The 24,053-nt window shown below is 37.9% G+C and overlaps 1 protein-coding gene across 2 annotated transcripts; it reads right to left on the bottom strand.

The window, feature by feature from the left end:
- Positions 1 to 8,652: 8,652 nt before the first annotated feature.
- LOC131690154 (inositol polyphosphate 5-phosphatase OCRL-like) lies at positions 8,653 to 13,656 on the bottom strand. Of its 2 annotated transcripts, XM_058975704.1 has the most exons (11): positions 13,571 to 13,656; positions 13,371 to 13,505; positions 12,793 to 12,973; positions 12,220 to 12,739; positions 11,997 to 12,156; positions 11,755 to 11,933; positions 11,345 to 11,699; positions 11,192 to 11,281; positions 10,412 to 11,057; positions 10,073 to 10,306; positions 8,653 to 10,015 (listed from the first exon to the last, which is right to left on the bottom strand). In XM_058975704.1, exons 2-11 carry the CDS (start codon positions 13,446 to 13,448, stop codon positions 9,834 to 9,836), a joined length of 2,625 nt encoding a protein of 874 aa, XP_058831687.1. In that variant the 5' UTR covers positions 13,449 to 13,505; positions 13,571 to 13,656; the 3' UTR covers positions 8,653 to 9,833. The 2 variants fall into 2 exon arrangements, with proteins under 2 accessions (XP_058831687.1, XP_058831685.1); XM_058975702.1 differs by having other exon boundaries at positions 13,371 to 13,651.
- Between the last annotated feature and the right edge of the window lie 10,397 nt (positions 13,657 to 24,053).

Genomic DNA, 24,053 nt, shown 5'->3' with positions numbered 1-24,053 from the left:
CGAAAGGACAGATGCGAAGCGGCGGAAAGTCCATAATGTGCCGAATACTTTCTTTGTTTATTCACCTGTGCCGCCCATTTTAAGTTGCAGTCCATTTTTAACTCTAGATTGGCGACTTCTTTGGACAGCGAGGTAATCTCCGCAAAATGAGATCCTTAGGGGTGTTATGCTGCAGAAGATTATAGCCTGAGTTTTTGTGGGTTAGAAAAAAGTTTGTTGCTCGCTGTTCACTGTTCGATTGCGTTGAGATCAGCATTTAATATATTGATCATATGTTCTACATTTTGCACCGGGCCGGAAATGTAGATTTGCCTGTCGTCGGCGTACAGGTGGTATTCGCAGAGAGAATTTCAGGCATGCTATTAATATATAGGGAAAATAACAGTGCACTGAGACAGGATCCTTGGGGAGTTCCATCTGTAAGTACTCTCTCCGCTGACTTCTTCCCATCTACCTTGACAAGCTGAGTACGGTGCTTCAGGTATGATGTTAACAAGTCGCAAGCATCAGCATGGAAACCAAAACTCTTCCTCTAGCTTTTTGCGGAGTATCCGGTGATTGAAACGCGGTTGAAAGCAAGCGACAGGTCGACAAGAACCATCACAGTACAGTTGCCTTCGTCTAGGTTGGTATAGATATCGTGTACGACTTTTGTTAGGGTGGTGGTAGTACTATGACGTTTTCGATATCCTGATTGATGTTTGGCAAGCAGCTGTAGTCGATGGTTGTCCAGATACCTAGAGATCTGGTCGAGCAGAATTTTCTCGAATATTTTAGAAATAGCTGGGAGGACATTAATTGGACGATAGTCTTTTGGCTCGAAGGGATTGGCAGATTTTGGAATCGGCGTTATGATGGCCTTTTTCCAATTTTTGGAAATCTGCGACTATCGATGATCGCATTGAAGAGGTGAACGAAAGCGAAATCCACTATTAGTGAAGTCCGGAAGCGCTCTTGCTGGCAAATCACTTTGGTGTATTGTTCGTGTACGCAGCTGTAGGTGCTCGTCAGTGAAGAAGTCGTTGAGTTGGTGGATGCTGATACTTCCGTCCGCAGGATCAGTTTTTTGTTATTGTGGATTCCTTCTCGGCGAAGGTTGTTCCAGAGTTTTTTCGCAAGCAGTTCACAACCGAAATTCATATCACTTGACAGAGTTAACCAATCTGGAGGGTTTATACGCCAAAAGAACTGTGTATTACTGTAGTTCATACTAATGGAGACCGTACTACCGTGATCTAAAACACCGGAGTTATTCCGAATTGCATTGGAGCTATTTGGTTTTGCCATTTGGAGTTTTTCTATTAATAGCATGAAAATTTTCTATGAGAATAAACTTAAACTATTTTCAAATTTGTAGAATTTATTAAAGCCCACCATACTGAAATAATTTGAGGTTTGGTCAATCTTCCCCGAGGGCCCTGGAACTAGCCACAAGAGGTCAATAATAAATGTTCATTGGGTCCGGAATATGATCCTAGAAGGTCACTTGTAATCTGAAAATGTCAGATTTGGTTCTTGCACATAGTCTTCCTCAAAATACATCAATATGTTGTGCTTTAGTAAATCCTACAAGTTTTAAAACAGTTTAATCTCATAGAAAACTTCTATGTTATTAATAAAAAACCCAAATGACAAAATCGACTAACCCCAACGCAATGCGGAATAACTCCGGTATTTTTGGACCATGGTGGTCCAATAAACATTAACAAGTTGGTGCGATCGGCTAGATGGTCAAAAAGTATTTGGCCAACATGGACATCGTCATGAAGGAGCGGAAGTTATTTGATCCGTCGTTAATCGTTCAGCCAACGGGTGTCGTTCAGGATTCAGCCAACGGGTGCAGCCTGCTAATCAGAATACGTGAGAGTATTGCATGGCGGCATCCAACCAAAGCCATTTCTTTTTCCACCCATTACTTATTACAGCCAATCACTCCCGACTTTTAGAAGTTCAGCCGGGAGTTCATCCTTCCCAGTGGCCTTGCCATTTTTCAACTCTCGAGTGGCCTTTCGCACTTCACATCCACAGCTTGTCCATCATTTTCAAATCCCATTCTGTTTGTGCCTTCTCCACTCGTTTGTCCATTCAATACCAACTCAACAGGCCCCTTCCACCTGGTAGTTGCTCCTGTACGAGCTGTTAACACATTCCCATTCCGCAACAAGTTCTTGGGGTCCTTCATTGTGATTGATTGGTTGATCTGTTATGTGTAATTAGGATATCAAAGTTTTCTTTTTCCGGGCTGGGCAGTTATCCATATACAAAAGTTCTCGAGAGATACTGAACCTTCGATGTTAACGGCTTCGAAATTATATGATCTTGACGGTAGTTTCTCTTATATTGTGTATTACGCTTATAGACCATAAGTCTTTACCTCCGCAGAGTTTTTGGATGACAATTGGATTAGATAGATTGGATGAGATACATACAGATACCCCATGACCGCGAGTCGCTTCTAGAATACACTGGAAGTACACAATGTCAAAAACACCTTCAATATCTAGGAACACACCCAACCTAGATTGCTTGAGCGAGAAAGTCTTCTCAATGCTGTAAACAACAGCATGAAGAAGAGTAATCGTGCACTGAAAAAAATCCAAACGTTAATTCTATTTGCTTCAAAACGCTTAAAATTCATATGAAGAAGAAATGCTATTGTTATCACGCGCACACATAGCTTCAATGTGTCAACTGTATAAACTATGTATGCACACACATAAGTTATATGTGCATATTGTTATAGAGTGGGGTTTTATGTGTCTAATAGTTATGAAATGTGAATGTAAGATTAATATTTCTTGTAAATACACACATTAGGTTTATGTGCCAGCAAATAGTGTCTATATGCCTCCGTTAATTGCAAAAATCTATGTGTAAAATCAATAGGCATAACGTTTACTTTTTTTTGAGTGTGGATTTCCCGCACTGATATGCAAGATGCATTTTGTGCAGTGGATATTCATCTAAATTAACGTTCCTGATGTGATGATCAATTATCGGTTTCAAAGCTTTCAGAAGAAAAGAACTTAAGCTGATACTGCCCGCTTGACCGATTCAGTGGAAACCAATGTGCGTGCTAACGCCCACGAGTCCGAATCACCAGAATGAGATCTGTGAACATTGTTCACCTCCGGATCGATACAACCTGAAAATCTGTGCGTCGAAGAGACAATTAAGAACATCTTTTTCGTCCGTCACATAAACACCATCTCTGGTTCTTAAGGAGTTCATCTGAAAATATTTAGATTTCGAGAGACTTTTATTTAACCTGTTAGCCTCGTTCAGACTAGAGACATTAGTGCATAGGTTTTGCCAGCCAGCCCGCTCTGCAGATCTAAGACATTTCTTATATGCACTACGCAATGGCCTGAAAGCCCTGGAGTCATCACGCTGACGCCTGTACCAAGCTCTTCTCATATCCTTCTTCATTCTTTCAAGCTCAGCCCTCCACCACGGGGTTTCCCTAGTTGATTTAACAGTACGAAGTGGTCAAGTTTCTTCGCATGAAATTTAGTCACCAAGTTTTCCAAAAAGAGGGCCCAGTTTGTAAATTTAGGATTATGAGATACTGAGGCTGACATCAAGAAGATCGAAAAATATATATTTATAATCGGATAGACGGTTCAGTTTCATTTGGAACCAACCAAATTCCCAGCTCATACCAAAATTCAGAGCAAAGCGTTATGTCTAACACCTCCTCTCTCCCAGACCTCGCAAAAGTTGGTCCCACAATCAGACTATGTAGATTTGTACTACTTGTGTACTCCATCACTTCAGAGCCTCTCAGATTTATGTCTGCCCCAAACGATGTGATGAGCATTTGCATCACTGCCCATAATTAGCGAAAGCCCATTTCTGCTACAGTAATATACAATGCTTTTCAAATCATCAGAAGGATACGGTAGATTGCTAAACAATATATATATATATATATATATATATATATATATATATATATATATATATATATATATATATATATATATATATATATATATATATATATATATATATATATATATATATATATATATATATATATATATATATATATATATATATATATATATATATATATATATATATATATATATATATATATATATATATATATATATATATATATATATATATATATATACATATATATATAATTCATCTGACAACACATAGTCTTGATGAATAAACGAAAATCTAATTATAATAACGAAGATACAATATTCCTTGGTTGGGTATTTCGGACCTTTGTTTGATTTGCTTGGGAATGTCCATACACAATCTAGTAAAAGAAAAACTACCTAAAGCAAATATTAGTGCGGAGCCTCCAAAAGAACTATGCTGAAGACCATTCTTAATTATCATGATATTGAAATGCAAAAAATAAAAGAAATGACATGTTCACTAGCGCCGCCCAGCGGATGAAATCCGAATGAATCTTCTTCCATCCCCAACTTTATCGAGAACAACATCGACCTAAACCATAAAACCTTTGAGATAGAACATAATTTTCCAAATACTACGCTAAGCTATTTTGTACTTTAGCGCAGCCTAGTGGACGAATCTAAAAATGAATTATTCATTTACGTGCAGCATTTGATCTACTGATGTTGTATTGTCAAATTGAGTCAATAGCGTTGCCTGGCAAGTTAATTCCAAAAATAATCCATAGGTATACGGGTTGATCTTGGCCTACTGAAAAACTTTTCAAAAAGATCATATTTTTCAATTTACAGAATATTGACATATACCATTATATTATGTGCTGTGTGTGCTCACTAGTGCCGCATAGAGAATTCCAAACTAATCGGTCACCATCGCAACGTTGCGATAATTACATGATCTACGGATTTTTTTTTGTCGGATTCCTTTCAAGCGGCCCAATTAACCGTGCATTATGAGACACAACTCTACGTGTTGTTCGGTGTAGAATTTGTTTATTTTCCCGTATAAGTTGGTACCACAATGAATCAAATTGTTTAAAACCGTTTTGATCAACATATTAAGGTCTGCACTCCGGTTGTCCGCGGTTTGACTGCGCCGTATAACAATATCTACACATTTTGATATATTTTATGATTGTACCTAATGATTAATCCGCTTAGAGCAAAACTTATTTCTTATTTAAGTGCTTTATTTTGTAAATAAACAAACATCAGCTGTTAAATGACAGCTCGGCCATCTACACGCACACATTCAAGAGTGCACTCGATTTGCATTGGAGTGTTCCATTGGCACCGTGCCAGTGCAAAACACTGGCGCGGTGCCAGTGCCATCAATCGAAAACCCTATTAGTGACTTTTCCTGTTGATTTGGGGGAAGTTCATCCGAATCAAAACAACACAATTATTTTGACAGATTTGCATTTGAATTCAAGACAAACATGTCAAATGGTCCAAAGTGCACATGAGAACCTTTGTTTACTTTCTCCTTCGATAGTACGACGTCATCATATTTTTTTAATATTGTTTCAGTGTGTATCCAAAGACTCTGTTTTCGACTAGCATAATATGCAAAAAGTTAATGAGCAAACGTAAATGTGACTGAGTTATTAATGAAAGAGAAAGTAAACATAGAGAGGCTCTCATTTGCGCTTAGGACTGTTTGCATGTTTGTCTAGAATTATAAGTGAAGAAAAAAGTGAGTGACATTAGGTTTGTTCCAGTACCAGGAGAAACTGGAAGTACTCCGGAGTAAACAGGGAGTAACTTCCATGTACTGGAACAAACCTATTCATTCCACTCCTTCGCAGTATCGCTCCGATCGAACCGTCTCAGTAAAGTTCGGCCGGAAATGAACTGGAATTCTGGCTGGTTCCAGTTCGTATTACGGCTCCAGTGACACAACCGATTCTAACTAGAATCGATTGTGTCACTGGAGCCAGAATACGAACTGGATCCAGCCAGAATTCCGGTTCATTTCCGGCTGAGCTTAACTGGGTTAATGAGTGCGAGTTATTTCCCACTTGGAATTCATTCAAATGGTGTAAAAGTATGGGAAAACGAGGCAAATTAGGATATAAGAATGAGGGGTGAAATGGGCAGTTTGCAATGTTTTAATTTTTTTCAATAGTTAGAGGCACCGAATCAACGCGTCGATATGCAGAATCGATTCAGAGATGAATAAAGGAGGGTTTTCACATATAAAAATTTTTCACGAGAAAGGTCTATTCTGCAATCAAGCATGTGATGTTTCTTGAGCCCATTTGACTAGTCCCGATATTTGTTTTCAGTTCATTCCGATCACCTTCAGGCGCTTTCGACTTTCAGAAAGGTAAAACAACCCATACCCTCACCATTATTTGCCCTCTGGTTATTCCCACCGTGTCAATCTTCATCTGTTGAATTCTTGTATGGTTCAGTTACCTGTGTGTCTAACGCTTGGAACCGGTGACGTACCATCACAATTCGCTCCTTCGAAGGCCATTGTTGAGATTGTATGCGTCTCCGAGAACGTGAATAATCAAGTTTCTCTAAGTATTTTTCAGAATATTTCTCCGTATAAAATATCATATCCCTTTCCTCAAGCTGAGACCAGTTTAATTTGTTTCTGGTCCTGGTCCGTTGATAGTTGAGTGAAATCCTAAGATTCGAACTTCATCTTTGTCGTACAGATACGGTCACTAATCGACTACGACCATCACCAACTTAATACACACATTTTGCAGGCCCATTGGAAATAGGACGATTTGATTTGTGTTGATTCCATCAGTGTGTAACCTGCCCAAACACAGTAAATATTCGCTTCGGATTGGGGTGGTACAGTGGTAAGCTTTTTTCGTCTGCGTTCCCTATTTGTTGAGTGGTTCGTCAACAGTGCAGTGAGTCACTTTGTTTATTTGTGGAGCAGGGAAAAGCCCACTAGAGTGAAGCTCATTTTCGCCTCTTCTCCAGTAGGCATAAAACCTTCTCATCTTTTCATTGTCAACAGGCAATATGCTAACCCTAATGACAAAAAAGCTAGTTACTATATAATACACAGAATATAAATAATATACAATGATAGAACATACAAGTAAGTTCAGTACCTATTAACTATGTCTAACACAAACTCGAAAAGTGAAACTTGCTTAAGTACTACCACAGACCTACCAGACATGACACTCGAGATCACGAAGGTGTTGCAAAAATTTAACGGCCTTTTCAAACGTTATATGACCATTCCCATAGCTTTCCGTGCTCACCGCAAGAGGTGCGCGACCGTATGACATGATTGACAAAAATACCCAAACACATACCATTAAGCGTCCGCGTTTTGTTATTGCCGTTGTTGTGCTAAATGAACTTTGTTAGGAACAAACAAAAATAAACTGGTGCTCTACAATTGATTGTAGTAACCGTTCGTCTTAAAATCAAAACTTTAAGGTGCTTTCTGTATGAACAAAACGAGGGTAAACTTTAGAGGAACAATGTATGCAGGAAGCAGTGGCCATCAAAATGCGCTGCAAAGACAATGATTTTGGCAGAGTTCGCCATTAATTCAGCATGTTTTCCTGCTGGCCATCAAATGAGAGTCGATTGGGAAATTATTTGACGCATTGATAATTGTTAAAACTAATCCAGTTGAAAATAAAATAATGAAAATCAAATGGCATTGTGTGGAAACATTCTCTTCAATTTCAATTTAGTCAAACAAGCACTTTCCGCAATCTTCAGCACAACTTGTGGGGAACAGTCCACGTTACACCACGGATCAAATTGTCCTCATCGCTTTGTGTTTAAGATAATCCTTTCTAGGCAACATGACCTACCCATTGCTCAGTTTCCTCATAATATAGTGGAGTTGCCCGTAAAGAAGCCTCTACCTTTCCTAGAATTCATTCATTTCGGAATACAAATTTAAAGGTCTAATCTGACTTCCGTTTAATTGATGTTTGTTGTTAGGTGCATTTGCCCATAGTAACTACTTACGCTCACCAATGTACCGTCATGTCAAATGGACAGATGTGTCAAATAGATGATATAGTTCAAAGAATCGCCACGAGGCGTCGATAGTGTGCCAAGCGAATTTAAATTTGAACTGATGATCACGTTTTATTCAGTGAACTGTTCTCAGTGTCATATCTGGTATGTCTGTGGTTAAAGTTTGGTTGATGTTTTTTGACATGAAATGTGGCAAAAGTGCGTTTGCAAAATTGTAGTAGAAGTGAGAAGAAAGCAGTAAACAAATTTGAAAAGACTCTCCAAGTACACTTGGGAAATATTTTTACACAAATGAAATGCTAGTTATTATTTTGCCAACAACTCCGTTGCAATCGGTAGCGGAATATTCTATCTTCCTTAAGTAGCAGTTTGGTAACAATCTGGCAGTGAATTGAAAAAAAATTCGTTTGTGCCTGATGCATGGTTGGGAAAGGAAAGAGGAAGTGGGGTAGCCTGACTTCCTTGTATAATATCCATAACAAAAGCCCCCAGAGTCACGAGCAAATAGCTATCCGCTGATGAATTTTGCCAGCCAATTTAAAGGTGCAATGCAGCCACATGCAGCTCTAAATCAGCTGCATTACACCCAAGAATACGTCGATCGTTATCGGCGAGAAACAAAAACAATAATTACCTATCGATGCGTCGCTTTATTAATCCTCTTTCTAGATTTTAAATTCATGAAATGTACTGATACCATATTTTACAGACACTATTAAATAGAATTAAAACATTTTAGGCCTACATTTCGGCATTTATTCTAGTTATAATTATTTACATCTAGAAGTTTGTTCATGATGTGACCCTTTTGCAAAAATTCCACTATTCTGGATGAACATTTGAAAAGTTCACATCATCATATGTCCATAAATTTTAGTTTTCAACGGGGGTTTCTTGTTTTTTTAGTGAAAAAGTTCAATGTATGATTTATTTCGGTGGACTGATCAGATCTATGGTACAAGTTATAACCAAACTGAGTGCGATGAAAAATATCAGTTGCAGAGAAAATCGTGTTGAAAACAAATAATTTAATAGGACCTGCCCATAAAAGCATAAGAGTCCCATATGGCTTTTTGTCGAAAATAGGTTATATGTTGGATTGTATTATGTATCACTACTGAATCACAATGCACAAATAAGATTACCAGGTTTGTTTAGAAAATATCGAGAAAAAAATACCAAAACATGGTTGTCCCATCCATAAGGCTCAATGAGAATGTACACGCAGAAGAACCAGGCATTTTTGAATTAACAAAACGTTTAGTTGAATCTAAAACGTGACAAATGATTGTTTCAGACTGAAATGGGCGTTTTTCGAAAGCATATATTTGGTTTAGTTCAACAAATACTTCTGTTTACATAGAAACATTGTTGAATCAAAATAAAATTTGTCAGATCTAACTGATCCATTTGTTAAAAACCAGCAGAATGTTTGTTTAATTTCAAGTAAATTTGAGTTGTTCTCTACTTTGGTTAGTACAATAGATTTGTTTTCGTTTCTTCGAACTTGTTTGTTCGGTTAAACTTATCATAATTTTGTTGTTTCAATCGAAATATTTGTTGAAACTATTGAAAAGCCAACAAATTAATTTGTTCGTAATTTCAAGCAACAGCATTGATTGAGTCAAACCTGAATCTTGTTTCTCACTATATCAAACGGGAAACTCGTTATTTAAAACTAAAATTTGTTTATTTTTACTATTTTTTTCTGCGTGTAAATCTTCAATAGTATTTTTTCTCGACTTGCTGTTTTTCAATATGGGACTCTTATGCTTTAATGGGCAGTATACGAGACGAGCCTTTTCACAGTTTGGTCCGCTATTGCTTAATTAACTAAATCTACGTTTTTCAAACGCAAACCGTGCTGTTTGCCTCTGCAGATTATCTTCTTTATGAAAGCGATCAAATAGACGTCTAAACTCCATTACTGTCGATCTCTGCTCGGGCAAATTCCTGTATTTTGCTGGTCAAAAACGTCATCATGAATCGTCGCCGTTGGTCACGTTCGCCCTCGGTATACGCATACACATCGTTCCCTGTCGGTGTCCGTACCAACGGTGTCTGACTACGAATCAATATTCGACCGAAAATAGTTGCTGAAATACTTAAAAACGTAAGTCAACTTGACCCGGTCGAAAGGTAGTAACGATTACCTAAGATTTCCAGCCTAATAGAGGGATTTTGTCGCCGCAGCTCAATGAGAAACATGCAAATGTACAGAAACACCAGCCGGTGAACGGGTTTCAGCTTCGTTCGAATTAGCTCCCGACAGCGCTCATAATTGTCTGCATTAACCATGCACTCCCGCTCGCTTATGGTAACCACCGGTTCTGGAAGAGATTCTAGAAGAATAAGAAGTGCTTCTGCTGCTGTTTTTGGAATACCAGCTAAAATAATATATGTTAAGGAATTTTCCAAAATGATTAAGGTTATGGCCGTTTAAACGCTGTAAAACTAACACTAATGGTTCTACAATATTAGCAAAAGGATACGAAACGGTTCCGATGACCAGCTATCCAACCAATCTCGAATTTCCAAAATATTTTCGTGCTTTGAATGAGTTCGATTAAGCGTAAACAGCTGCGGATTATCCATTCCATTTTTGTACAAATAGTCTGTTAATCGCCAAATTTCCCTCGGAATCTTCAACTCTTCCTCGCCCGTCAGATCGATCAATTTTTCTTCCTTTTCCAGGGCAACCAGCTCATTGATATCGTACTCAAAGATCGGTTTGTTCAGCTTCATCAACGTTTCCAGCGAAACGCCGAAGCAGCTCTGCTTGTACTCCCCGAAAATGGTAATGAAAATGTCTCGTCCATTCTCCACATGTAGCACCAATATGTCGAGTGGAATTTTGACGCCTGCTTTGGCATCCTTCAGCTTATGAAGCATATGTGAAGCTGCTTTCGCATCCACAAAAATATCAATTCGTATGCTTAGGCTGTTGCCGGTGATTAGTTCTCCTGCTTTGTGGCTTATGTGGATAAAATCTTCGCACACGTAACTGCTTCGGTCGTCTTTGGCGGCAAATCGAAACCGCACCGGTAGGTGGCAGTTATTTGCAACGAGCAGTTCACGGGAATATTTCTCGTTAAATCGGATCAGACCGAAGTCAAGATCGGTTTGCTCGACTGTTATCTGTTGGCAAAATTGATTGTTAATTTCGTGGAAGAAAAAATACGGTATGAAACATTTAAGCGAATTTCTCGAATAATAACCAAATCTACCTAAATGTTTACCAATTAGTCAAGTCAATGATCACTTCATCATACCTGCGGTTGGTTATCATTTTCATATTTATCGACTGTTTTCAGAACTTCTTCATGTACTTTTTTGAACTTTTGATCATCTTTCGTCTCAACCTACGAATAAAGAAAGTCGTTTTCAATCTAAGAACGATTCTATGGAAATTGGAACCGACATACCTCCACATTGAATACGGCAAAAACAGGCTTGTGATCACTCCTCCGCAGCTGCATTACACTGTCATACTTCAGCAGCTCTGTCCGGAGTCCCTTCCACAGAATCCTATCGCACCAGGCCGGACAGCGACTCTTTTCACTACTATCCCAATCATCTGTGCCGGGATTATATTTATAAGTTGGTCCAAATAGTATTTTTCCCTCCTTGTACTCTCGAAAAATTCGTTTCTTTCCCTTCTCCACATACAGTTGATCATACGCATAAAGTTGATTATAGTCGCGATCCTTACAGTTTACAAATTCCTGTGTGATGTCTGAGTTTAGTCGATAGTTTAAGTCTCCAATCCAAAAAATGTGACTGAAATGCGAATACTTTACGCTATGCAAGTATGGAATAAACAAACTAGGCTTACTGGTGCTCATCGATCGCACGACCCCGGAAAGTTTTTTCGAACGACATCCTTCTTATAATCTCGTCATGGTCCTCATTCCGACGGTCTACCTCCTGAGTGTGAGCAGCCAAATGAGAGTTAACGAAGCATAGCAAAGCCTCGTTCAATTGGAAACTTACACCGACTCCTCCTTTGTTTCCCTGTAAATAGCAATTCCCCGTGAAGGACAATCAACGCCAACCAGAATATCTTGCACCACAAACCCATTTCAAAGTCCCCGTTCCGACAGCAGCTGTTAGGCAATCGGAAATTTGATCCCGCAGTGATTTTTTAACTGCCACCGTCAACATCATACCCACCAAGCGAACCGATGCGAGCTCTTCATAGGCAGCACCCTTGTGTAAGCCCATCATTACTTTATTTCTGAAGAAAAAGATATAGTTTATTGAAAATCTGGTTGCAGCAAATTTTTTGCCAGATACCTACACCCACGTACGATCTATCTTGGTTTCATTCATGATAATCTTCTCCGGTGTCCATTCAATCTCTTGAAACCCTACCGCGTAAATGTCCGGTGGATCATCCGTCGTCGAGAGCCACTCCGGTAGCTCAATATCCTCCGATGTTTGTCCGTTGACATTCCACGTCGCCGTATAAATCTTGTACGGTTCGTAAACAATATATTCGTGCCGCCTTCGATCCAACTCTTCTTTGAACTTAGAGTCGCGTGTTTTAGGAGCCTGACTACCGTCGGCAATGTTCCTATCAATTGCCAGCATATCCGCTCGTTTATAATTTTCCAGCCACTTGAAATCCAACGGACAAGATGTGGCGGCCGCCTGGGTCGAGGCACTCTTATAGCTTGAAATTAAATGCTTCAAATTACTGATGAAATTGTCCCTCGAGACAATTGTATCCGGAGTTGCCTGATAGAAATAAACCGTCGGTGCCTTTTGTGAAAAAATAGTGAACTGATGGCTGGAAATGGAACCAGGCGTACCGGATTCTGAAACATATTGTTGTTATTGCGGGTTTTGGAAAAATAGTAATAACACTTACCTGGATTCACCCAGAATGAGTCATCGATCGGATAAACTGCTGCAATAGTCAAATCTGAAATGCTCTCCGGTGGGTAACTGGCAATTGAAAAGGCGAACAGTGCCGAAGTATAATTGGAGCTGGCGATCACCAGCAAACGATTCTGGTGTTTATTACCTACTATTTGATAACCTTCGAATATCTGGAGACGATATTGTTTATTGTGTTAAGGAAATGTATAAACATGAATGACGTCATGTAGACAATTCAATATACTAGCGCGAATGTTGCAATGATGATTACTCTCGTTTTCACGGTACGGTGATACCATTCATTACACAAGGAACATTACAAGCAGCAAGGTCATTCGCACAGCATAAAACAGAAATTGCTGATGTAAATAAACACCGCTCAACTAATACTGTTTCTAATGGAAATGTGCAGAACACACGAAAAATCGATTGCATTACATATAGAAGATAGTACAGATAGGTAGGTTACTTTTGAACGTAAGTTGCAGTATCGATAATCTGCTGTTTGTAGTACTTACTTAAGTTTAGTCACTACTGATGACTGTTTACGTATTTTAAAAAGGATACCGCCAAAATGGATTCGCCCTCTCGAAACTTTTGCGTGACCGTCGTGATGATCGTGGACTCATAGTTTCCGGGGTTCATTGTCCGTGATTGATTTTATCTCGCTTACTGATAACCACTTCACTCTTTCTCATATACCTGGTCCAAGACAAAATCACAAGCAAGTTTTATGTTGCTGCTAATGGCATTTCTCATAAATTTACCAAATTATAAGAAAATTCTTCACTATCAAAAATGCTAAATTCACTTATTGAAACACAACATTTCAAAGGTTTCTTTTTTCAGTAGTATCTGTCAAATTTTTTGAATGATATTAAATTATCAATAATAAGGACCCGCCGTGAACACATAATCGCGTTTGGTCGAAAACGGTATCGGCAGAGAGAGATGCTATAATAAGTATGTTGGGTACAAAAAGAAAAAATAAATTCAATTTTGCGACTATAGTGCTATTCAACCGCATGTAGCATTAAGTGGTAATATCACTAGGTTGCGTTTCGGCTTCGCCTCATCAGAAACCGACACTAACACATTGTCGGAATAGATTAGCGCCGGCTTGACGCAAATCCCTTAAAACTAAAACACACTGTGTTTCAATCAAACGACTGATCAAACGTGATGTCCCGTTCGAGCAGAAGTTCTGTTTATGCCGATGAGACACAAGTGAAGCCGAAACTTGTCTTGGCTTAGCAGGCCTATGCGAAAGCACTATGCTATATTTCACCCTAAGGAAGAAAATTTGGTAAAAACCACAATTTCTCACTAGGGTGAAAATTTGTTGGTAAAAACCAGTCTTTGTACAGGAGGGCACAAATCCTTATTTCATACTATGTTGCGTTTCGGCTTCGCCTCATCAGAAACCGACACTAACACATTGTCGGAATAGATTAGCGCCGGCTTGACGCAAATCTCTTAAAACTAAAACACACTGTGTTTCAATCAAACGACTGATCAAACGTGATGTCCCGTTCGAGCAGAAGTTTTGTTTATGCCGATGAGACACAAGTGAAGCCGAAACTTGTCTTGGCTTAGCAGGCCTATGCGAAAGCACTATGCTATATTTCACCCTAAGGAAGAAAATTTGGTAAAAACCACAATTTCTCACTACACTAAGAAAAATTATATGGTAACATTTACCATATGAGGAGGTTAATTCGACTTTTCGAGTATAGTGCTTTTTAACCGACTATAGTATCAGGTCACTTTAACTATATGCATGTTCAAGTTTACTATACAAGAGCTCTTGACCACAATAGTACTATTGAACATTGTATTGTAAGCAGGACCATTATAAGTGGGATGCTCGCCGTAACAATGTGCATCGTTATCTTGACCTGGAACTGTTTGTTATAACTAAACCAGGAGAATGGGATGTTTTACCATGCTTTATGCATAATAGTCAAATTGAACACTCTGTTGTATGAATGACCATTAAAAGTTGGATGCTTGATATAACAATCAGCATAGTCATCCTGAGCAGGGCCTGCTTGCAATAACTAAAACCTCGAGGTTTTGACATTTTTCCTCTAGTTATTTTAAAAAGGGAAATGACGAGGGTGGATAAAAGAAAGTTTGAGCCAATCTTGGTTTTTGAAAGCATCCCTTAATGTATTGATGATACACATTTTTTATAAAAATATGAATCGTCTCAGCATCCACATTTCAGCCTCCTTTTCTGCCTTTACGCTTAACTGAAAAATCGAAAATTTTATGATTTTAAAACATCGTTATTGAATTAAATTGTAGTATGTACTCACATAGCGCAATGAAGCAAAGCAAATACTTAGTAATACAGTCCCTTGCGAAAGATGACACCGTCTGTTTCGTAAGACTTCAGACCTGAATACCTTTCCTTACTGGAAATCACAACGGCTTATGATGCTATCGCCTTACCGTAATATCACAGAGACAATATTATTTCAATAGCTAAAAAATTAAAATTTAAAAAAAATATGCGCCGAAAAGCACGCATGTATGTTATGTATACATTTTTACTGCAATGGCCGCATCCTGCAGTAATACTTAATGGGAACGCAAACATTGACAAGTTTTATGGTTGTTAGTAATACAAAGCATTGTCAGCTGAAAATCACTATACGCAGAAGCTGCTTTCGACAGGGGTAAAGTTCACATAAGCGGTGTATATAGTTATTTCAACCTTTACATTCTTATAACAACTATACATTTAGTGTTCACGACTTATTAATATATTGTGCAGAGTACAATCAAACGAAAAGTAGTTATAACAATGGCACTAGTTACATTCAAGATGTTTACCATGTTCATATTTTTATTTTTACTTTAATTTTAATAGTGATTCACACTATTCCATTGTCAGTTTTTAGATGATAAATATTGTTGGAGTGAGCATGTTCAAATTGTCGTAAATAACAACAGCATAGTTGAGCGGTAATCGATTTTTGTAGTATTTTTTGCCATACAGATGTTTAGTATTACCGATCTCATGGTCATTACTGCTATTTCGGCAAATAGTTAAAACAACTACGAAAGTCTGGTCACAGATACCACAGGTTTTTTCTCAGTGTAGGGTGAAAATTTGTTGGTAAAAACCAGTCTTTGTACAGGAGGGCACAAATCCTTATTTCATACTATGTTGCGTCAAGCCGGCGCAAATCTATTCCGACAATGTGTTAGTGTCGGTTTCTGATGAGGCGAAGCCGAAACGCAACATAGTATGAAATAAGGATTTGTGCCCTCCTGTACAAAGACTGGTTTTTACCAACAAATTTTCACCCTGGTGAGAAATTTTGGTTTTTACCAAATTTTCCTCCTTAGGGTGAAATATAGCATAGTGCTTTCGCATAGGCCTGCTAAGCCAAGACAAGTTTCGGCTTCACTTGTGTCTCATCGGCATAAACAGAACTTCTGCTCGAACGGGACATCACGTTTGATCAGTCGTTTGATTGAAACACATAGTGTGTTTTAGTTTTAAGGGATTTGCGTCAAGCCGGCGCTAATCTATTCCGACAATGTGTTAGTGTCGGTTTCTGATGAGGCGAAGCCGAAACGCAACATAGTATGAAATAAGGATTTGTGCCCTCCTGTACAAAGACTGGTTTTTACCAACAAATTTTCACCCTAGTGAGAAATTGTGGTTTTTACCAAATTTTCTTCCTTAGGGTGAAATATAGCATAATAATATCACTATTATTAACTATACGCATGCTCAAATTCATTATGCATGACATTTGTATAATAATAATGCTCCCAATTCTATTGTAAGCATGACCATTGTAAGTGAGATGGTCAGAGTAACAATATACATAGTTATCTTGACCTGGATCTGCTTGTTTTTTTTATTATTTTTTTAGCGGGCTGATAGGACTGCAGCTTAGAGCATAGGGGATCTTGGTCCGTCCCGCGAGAAAAAAAATTGCAAAGTCGGCCGAATTGGCAACTGTTTGCCAAGAAAACACCGGTCCTCGGGAGGAGGACTAAATTTTGCGCCTGTTTGTCTCGAAGTGTGTAACGTCAAGTCCACTACTTTGTCTAGTCCAATGTGTCAAGCTCCAAATAAAAAGTGTCGAATACTATACAGTTTTATTGAAAAGACAATCGGCACATTTCATATGGACCACTTATGTAATTGTATTTCCATTAGATTGCTTATTTTCTGGCAGTCCGCCAACTTACCCCACACATACTTTTCCGCGTCACATATTTTTGTCTCAAAATGAAGACAACGTATCAAAAAAAGATTAAGAGATGTTGCCAACAGTCTACCCTTTCATGCAACGTGTTCTATTTTGCAAGATCTACCAAAATCAAAGCGGTAGAAAATGAAAACTGAAAACACCGCCAACTAGCCCCTGTCTCCCCTATTCTGTAAGGTGATACCGTTCAGGTATCAACTTACAGAATATGTAAGTTGATACCAGGCTTAAATGTAGGATATATGACAAATATATTAAAAATCTAGTTAAAAATCATTGCATGTATTTTTTGTGATATTTATGTATTTCACTTATTGGGTAGGGAGGGTGCATCAGGGCATCATACGAACTGTGTCATGGACTAGGGTACGTCGATCGCCTGTCTCTAGTCAGAAGATAATAATGTCTGCAGTAACTTCTTAATTGGGTCATTAAATGAGATAAAACCTATTTTAATCCACCTAGCGGTGCAGTTGTGCCTTTCTCAATCATGAATCACGAGAATGTGTGCGTTGTTTATATTCATTAAAAACTTTTAAATGCATATATAACATTTTATTATTATACATCACATGACAACTATATACAGGAAAATAAATCATTATTCGAGTTCTAAAATTTTGAAAAAGAAAAAATCAGCCACGGTAATATTGAACTGAAAAATGGTGCGAAATCGGCAAAGTCCCAAAAAGTCGATTTTTATAAAAAAAAAAATTTCGAGATAACATAAAATCTCGACGTTTCATGCATTTTAAAGATGCTTGGCATCAAAAATACGAATTCGATTTCTGAAATTTCATGGGGTCCCCCCCTTGAAAAAAAAATTGAGTTCCGGCTTATATGGGAATTTCATATGTGACCGGACGATTTAGTCTATATTTCCGGACCCATATAAGCGATCCGTACGAAATTTTATAGACATCTGTGGGGATATTATAGCTATCATTTGGGACTAAGTTTGTGAAAAGCGGCCCAACCATTTCCGGGAAACTGATATGAGTTCGTAAATTTTGAAAGATGGCCGCTTTTCCCGGGCACTTCCGGAACCGTCTATGGTGGTCAATGTAGTCAAGGAAAGTTTGGTTGGCCGTCGGTGACCTAGAACAGCAAATTTAAGTTGTTTGAGAGACATTTTAGCGAAATTTTTACCTTTTTTGCTTTCATCGGAATATCGGTTTGAATCACAATTTGCTATGTGATCGCACGCCACAACCTGTAACTCCGGAACCGGAAATCGGATCGGGATGAAATTAAATAGCCATTTACGGGGACGCAATACCTTTCATTTGAGTTTAGTAAAATCGGTCTAGCCATCTCCGAGAAACCGATGTGACTGTTATTCTGAATTTAGATATTTCCGCCGGGGCTTCCGGAACCGATGATGGTGGCCAATGTGGCCAAATAGACTTTGAATGGATGTTAGTGACCTAATACTACAAATCGAAGCAGTTGTGGTCATATTTTGGAAAAAAATTCACCTTTATGCATTAATTACAGAATTCATTAAAATCGACATTTTCTGCGTGTTCGTACTCATCACCCTGTAATTCCGGAACCGGAAGTCGGATCCATTAGAAATTCCACAGCAGCCTATGGGAACGTTGCACCTTTCATTTGAGACTAAGTTTGCCAAAATCGGTTAAGCCATCTCTGAGAAAAATGAGTGACATTTTTGGTCACATACACACACATACGCACATACACACACATACATACATACACACACAGACATTTGCCGAACTCGACGAACTGAATCGAATGGTATATGTCACTCGGCCCTCCGGGCCTCCGTTAAAAAGTCGGTTTTCAGAGCAATTGGGTCATTAAGCTATATATAGTTTTCCGTTCCATTCGATAAATTTTAGGTCCAATATACATAATATAACATGATTTCAAAAAAAATTTCGTTGTAATACGTAAAAACGATTTTTTTGTTTTTTTAAATAAATCTAATGTAAACTTGGCAACCATACATAGGAAAACAGCGGTTGTTTACATCTGGCCTATCAGGACAACACCCAAAATGAAAAAAAACTATATGCAATGTATGGTGTTTATGTCAAATAAAAATAACCCTGTGGAAAAACCGAGAAAACATGCCTTATTTTTTTCTGACAGGGCATCATTTGTCGTGAAATTCGATATGTCAAACCCTTCCTATAGTGTCAAATCCAGACTGTCAACATATTTCTTTATTTTAAATTTTAATATTATTTTCACGTTTCCTGAGTTGGAAAAAAATATTGTTGCAATCACGAAAATCAGCTTTATCGATGTAAGTAATAAAAAACGACTTTTTTTTCTCATTTAATGACCCAATTGCAATACCTTTCTATTGAGAAAGGCAAAAAGTCGTTTTTTATTACTTACATCGATAAAGCTGATTTTCGTGATTGCAACAATGATTTTTTTCCAACTCAGGAAACGTGAAAATAATATTAAAATTTAAAATAAAGAAATATGTTCACAGTCTGGATTTAAAACTATTGGAAGGATTTGATATATCGAATTTCACGACAAATGATGCCCTGTCAGAAAAAATTAAGGCATGTTTTCTCAGTTTTCCCGCAGGGTTATTTTTATTTGACATAAACACCATCCACTGCATATAGTTTTTTTTTCATTTTGAGTGTTGTCCTGATAGGCCAGATGTAAATAACCGCAGCTTTCCTATGTATGGTTGCCAAGTTTACATAAGATTTGTTTTAAAAAACAAAAAAAAAATCATGCAAAATTCCCAAGTGGGAAAAATTTTGGACAAGACCAATTTCTTTGTGCATGAGGGCACATGCCTTACATGAAGTATGGTTTTTTTGTTTTAGTGTTTCGGATTCTCCTCGTCAGCAACTAGCACCATCTGGGTGTCCAGTTAGACTATGTATCTGAACTAGTACCCAAATTAGCACTAGTTAGACACTAAATTCCAAAAAGTCACACGTCTTGCGTGAACACTAAACCACTGGCTTATACCGAGTGATGTCTCGATAGTAAGCACAGTGGTTCTGTTTGCCGACGAGGAATATGAACCGAAACTGTCTTTTGGTATGAGTACCAAACGCCTGGAATTATGCAAAATTCCCAAGTGGGAAAAATTTTGGACAAGACCAATTTCTTTGTGCATGAGGGCACATGCCTTACATGAAGTATGGTTTTTTTGTTTTAGTGTTTCGGATTCTCCTCGTCAGTAACTAGCACCATCTGGGTGTCCAGTTAGACTATGTATCTGAAAATCGTTTTTACGTATTACAACGAATTTTTTTTAAATGATTTTATATTATGTATATTGGACCTAAAATTTATCGAATGGAACGGAAAACTATATATAGCTTAATGACCCAATTCTTCGGAATTATATAGTTATTGTAAGTATTCTTATCTGTCATGGTGCGATAAGCTTGATGCGCTCTTCTTATACAAACCATCAGGTAGTGCTTTAACGAGTATTGCAAATGCTGCTATTCAAAGATATGGATTTTATTGTTGGAAGGAGATTCTCTGTCCCTGTGGAGTGCGCATAAGAACTTCTGCCTATGGATCCAACCTTTTTTGGCCCTTCATACAGCGATAAATTGAAAGTCGTTTGCTAGCAACATTTGGCTTTGCTGTTAAAAGCTACTGCAGCCACTGGCATAGCCCTTGCACTGATGGTGGGTAACATCATCATCATCATCATCATCATCATCATCCAATGTATCAAGCTCCTAACAACGCGTGTTAAATCGTCAGTGATGCAATTAAAACTTCGCATTGATTCCGCTTCTGTCTTATTCCTGATCTCCTCTTGGGTCCCCTAGGTCTGAAGCGGATCAATGGACTATTAACTAATTCAGAGATCGCTGATAATCGTAATGTCCACGAATGCTCATTTTCCTGTAACTATGTATTCTGCCAGTTATTATTCCTGTTTTAGTGTGTATTAATGATTGTTTGGTTTAATAATCAGAAATAATTTAAGATTTTAATTGTTAGAACTACGTCATAAAGAACAGACATACAGTTTCGAGCAAACAAGTTTAAAATGCTTGTTTTCTTATTTGAACAAATATTTCTTAGATTATTACGACCACCATACTGGCATATCCCATACTTATAACGTTCACTTGGATATCAATTCAGTAACACGCACTAAACGGGATGACGACAGAACCACCTTTGGTGGTAACCTCTCAATTACTTTTTGATGTGCCTTTTACGCTTAAAATGGATGTCTGTTCCCTGTGCCGAAATTGATGATGCTTCTCAGTTTTGCACGACCCAGGGGGAACTTGGCCTTGATCCCACTGCTCTGTCATCGTCATGTTACGTGATATTCGTTATGGAATATTTTTTGTTTGCGGTCCATTCATAAACAATGTCTCGCGGATAATAAGAAAATTGTTGTTGGTTTTATTAACCCCGCTCCACTAGTGCGTCTCAAATGTCTAGTTCTTCTCTCGGTAATGCATGGCTTTTCCGCAACTGTCAATACGCGACATCATTTATGAACGGCCCTTGGTAATATCTTTAGAGCAGACAATCCAATGAAAAATAGGATTGACAGGATTATAGTGCGTTTTAGCACCTTGTATCACATCTTTATGTTTGTTATACATACTAAGAATACCAAATCATGTGATGTGATGACCGGAAGATTAAAGAAGCACGCACGTTTAACGCACCGTTAAACATGGTTTAACAGTCAAGCAAGGGTAAAGCGTTGAATTTTTGGACCCGGGACGGGACGTGTCAATACGAAAACGTCAAATTCAGGCAGGAAGAACTGTCAAATGCAGCCAGTTCATTTAAAATATGAAAGGCAAAAAGAGAGGCTAGGCGAGACAAACGATAAACTGAACGGAAAGAAGAAGAAAACATCTATCTGCAGTTCCCGGCCCAATTTTGGACCAGGTTTACTGCTGCCTTAAACATGGTTTAAAATTTGATCGGGGGTGATGAATCATCACCTCGTCTGATGAAATCGGTTCTAAGAGAGTTTGGTACGAGTCAAGGGTAGATTGTAGTCAAATATCGACACAGATCTTTCGTTAGGGCATAAATCACAATGTACTCAAATGGAGAAAAATCAAGTTTCAATATTCGACTATGCTTTTCTAAATGTAGCTGTTATTGTAGGTATAAATTACTTTATGACCATGTTTTTCCTAAAGCATCTTTGGTTAAACCTTACAACAATATAACTTCTCTGTGATATAACAAAGAATTTGATTCCTATGTGTTTTAGTGGGTAGAAACTAAAAGAATGCTTACGCCTAATTCGCATTCCAGTCGTGATTTCGCCCTTCAGCAATCGCCATTTGCGAGAGGGCTAAACCGCAAACATGGTTTTCAGAAGGGCCCGGTAAATGGGCTAAACTGACTCTGTCTTGCTGGGTAGGGCTGGGTAAATAGGCGAGCTTGACAGGATATTTTTTAATAGTGCTCAGCAAATGGGCGCATAGAAACCCAATGCAAATAAAAGGGCGCGTGCATCTTTTCTTCAAATTTCATGAAAATAAGACATGATCACAGTAGATATTATTTCAAGAGTGCTGATTCAAATGGTCCTTAGTGACAAATGTAAACAAACTGAGTTATTTGCAGCGCAGCATGTGATTACAACATAGCTAACGAATACCAAAAACCAGGATTCATTATACCCAGTATTAATCAAAATAACAAGCATTATATAAAAAGTCGCAAAGTTTTCATGATCATATTTTAAAATTTTGCACTTGAGACCTTTTAAATTGAAAGGGCCTATGCGTGAAACATTTCAAAACCTCTGCAACTGCTCATAGGCACCATGCAAAAACGACGCAAGATTCATTTCATTCTATGTTTTTCCCACTGAACATAGGTACCTTGTAAAAACGTCGTGAGCATCAAAATAAAAGAAATTATTTTCTTCTGTTCATGCGACTTATTTTCGAAGTTGAATTTAAAAAGTATGATAAATTAAATGATAATTGGAAAGCTTGGTTATTCTAAAGTAACATACCATTCGTTGGTTTTGTTTTGGTTTCGTTTGGTTAACCACTTCCAGCCAATGGTTTGCTAATATAAACTAAAGTTTCCCGCAATTTTTTTCTGCAAGACTTCTGTTAAATTCAGTGCAACTATTTACCATAGTAATGAAGAACATTCGTATTCCGGTGCTCATTTTGTCTAAAACTGAAGAAATTCAATATTCGTCGTAAGAGCTACTATTGCTGAAAAAAGCCTTATGTGCAGCGTCGTATGATTCTTAGGCCCGAAAAAAGACCTATGTGAAAGGTCCTATAATTTCAAAAGGACGCATCATTCTAAATCGCTTAAAAACTACATTAGCACTGAACATTTCATGTTTTTAGTATTATTTACCCAAAGTGCATAGTCCTTAGACTATATTGGCACAATTGTTCCATCAAAACACATATTTGTTCTCTAATAGGGATTTGTTTTAGGTCCATGAATCTTTAGCCTCGTTTTTCTCAGTTCGAGCTCAATGTCACTTAGGACCTTTTGAATAAGTACTCTTGAATTATCATTTGTATAATAGAAACATCGTTTACAGAATAATTTTGTGAACAATAACAATTCGCCCTTGTTCTGACAAAAAATGTTAGTTTATCCTTTATATTCCATATGAGAGATCTTCCAAAGAAGAAGGGCCTAAGTCGAAATGTCAAAGAAAATGTATGTTTCGCCGTTTTGTTTTGTTTAATTATGAATCGATCTATAAACCATTTTAACTAATTTTCACCTTAATCTTGTAATATTTTAGTCGCATAATGCCATAGTAGCGAAAACGCAGTTTGTTTACATTTGCGATTTAAGCCCTAATTAAAGATCTATGTCGAAATATGATGACATATTTTGTTCGTATACTCAACTCTCTTTGATCCTGCACTTTGTGCCTCGATTATTGGTTACTTCATCCCAGAAAGAGAACATACAGTAAGCGGCTTCGTATACTAGTTACAAAAAGTATTGTTTGTTGCTTTTTAACGAAAATAATCAGGTCCGATCCATGTGATGTTTGTTTCGAAATACT

This window comes from Topomyia yanbarensis, chromosome 3 (genome assembly GCF_030247195.1).
Source record: "Topomyia yanbarensis strain Yona2022 chromosome 3, ASM3024719v1, whole genome shotgun sequence".
NCBI lineage: Eukaryota > Metazoa > Arthropoda > Insecta > Diptera > Culicidae > Topomyia > Topomyia yanbarensis.
The sequence above is the reverse complement of the archived record's forward strand: the minus strand, read 5'-3'. Positions and strand labels throughout refer to the sequence as shown.

Coding starts and splice junctions, on each gene's coding strand:
- LOC131690154 (XM_058975704.1), bottom strand. CDS start 13,448: ATGAACCCCGGAAACTATGAGTCCACGATCATCACGACGGTCACGCAA. Junction 11,700..11,754: donor CGTGCGATCGATGAGCACCA/GTAAGCCTAGTT, acceptor TTCGCATTTCAG/TCACATTTTTTGGATTGGAG. Junction 10,016..10,072: donor TATTAGGCTGGAAATCTTAG/GTAATCGTTACT, acceptor TAAGTATTTCAG/CAACTATTTTCGGTCGAATA.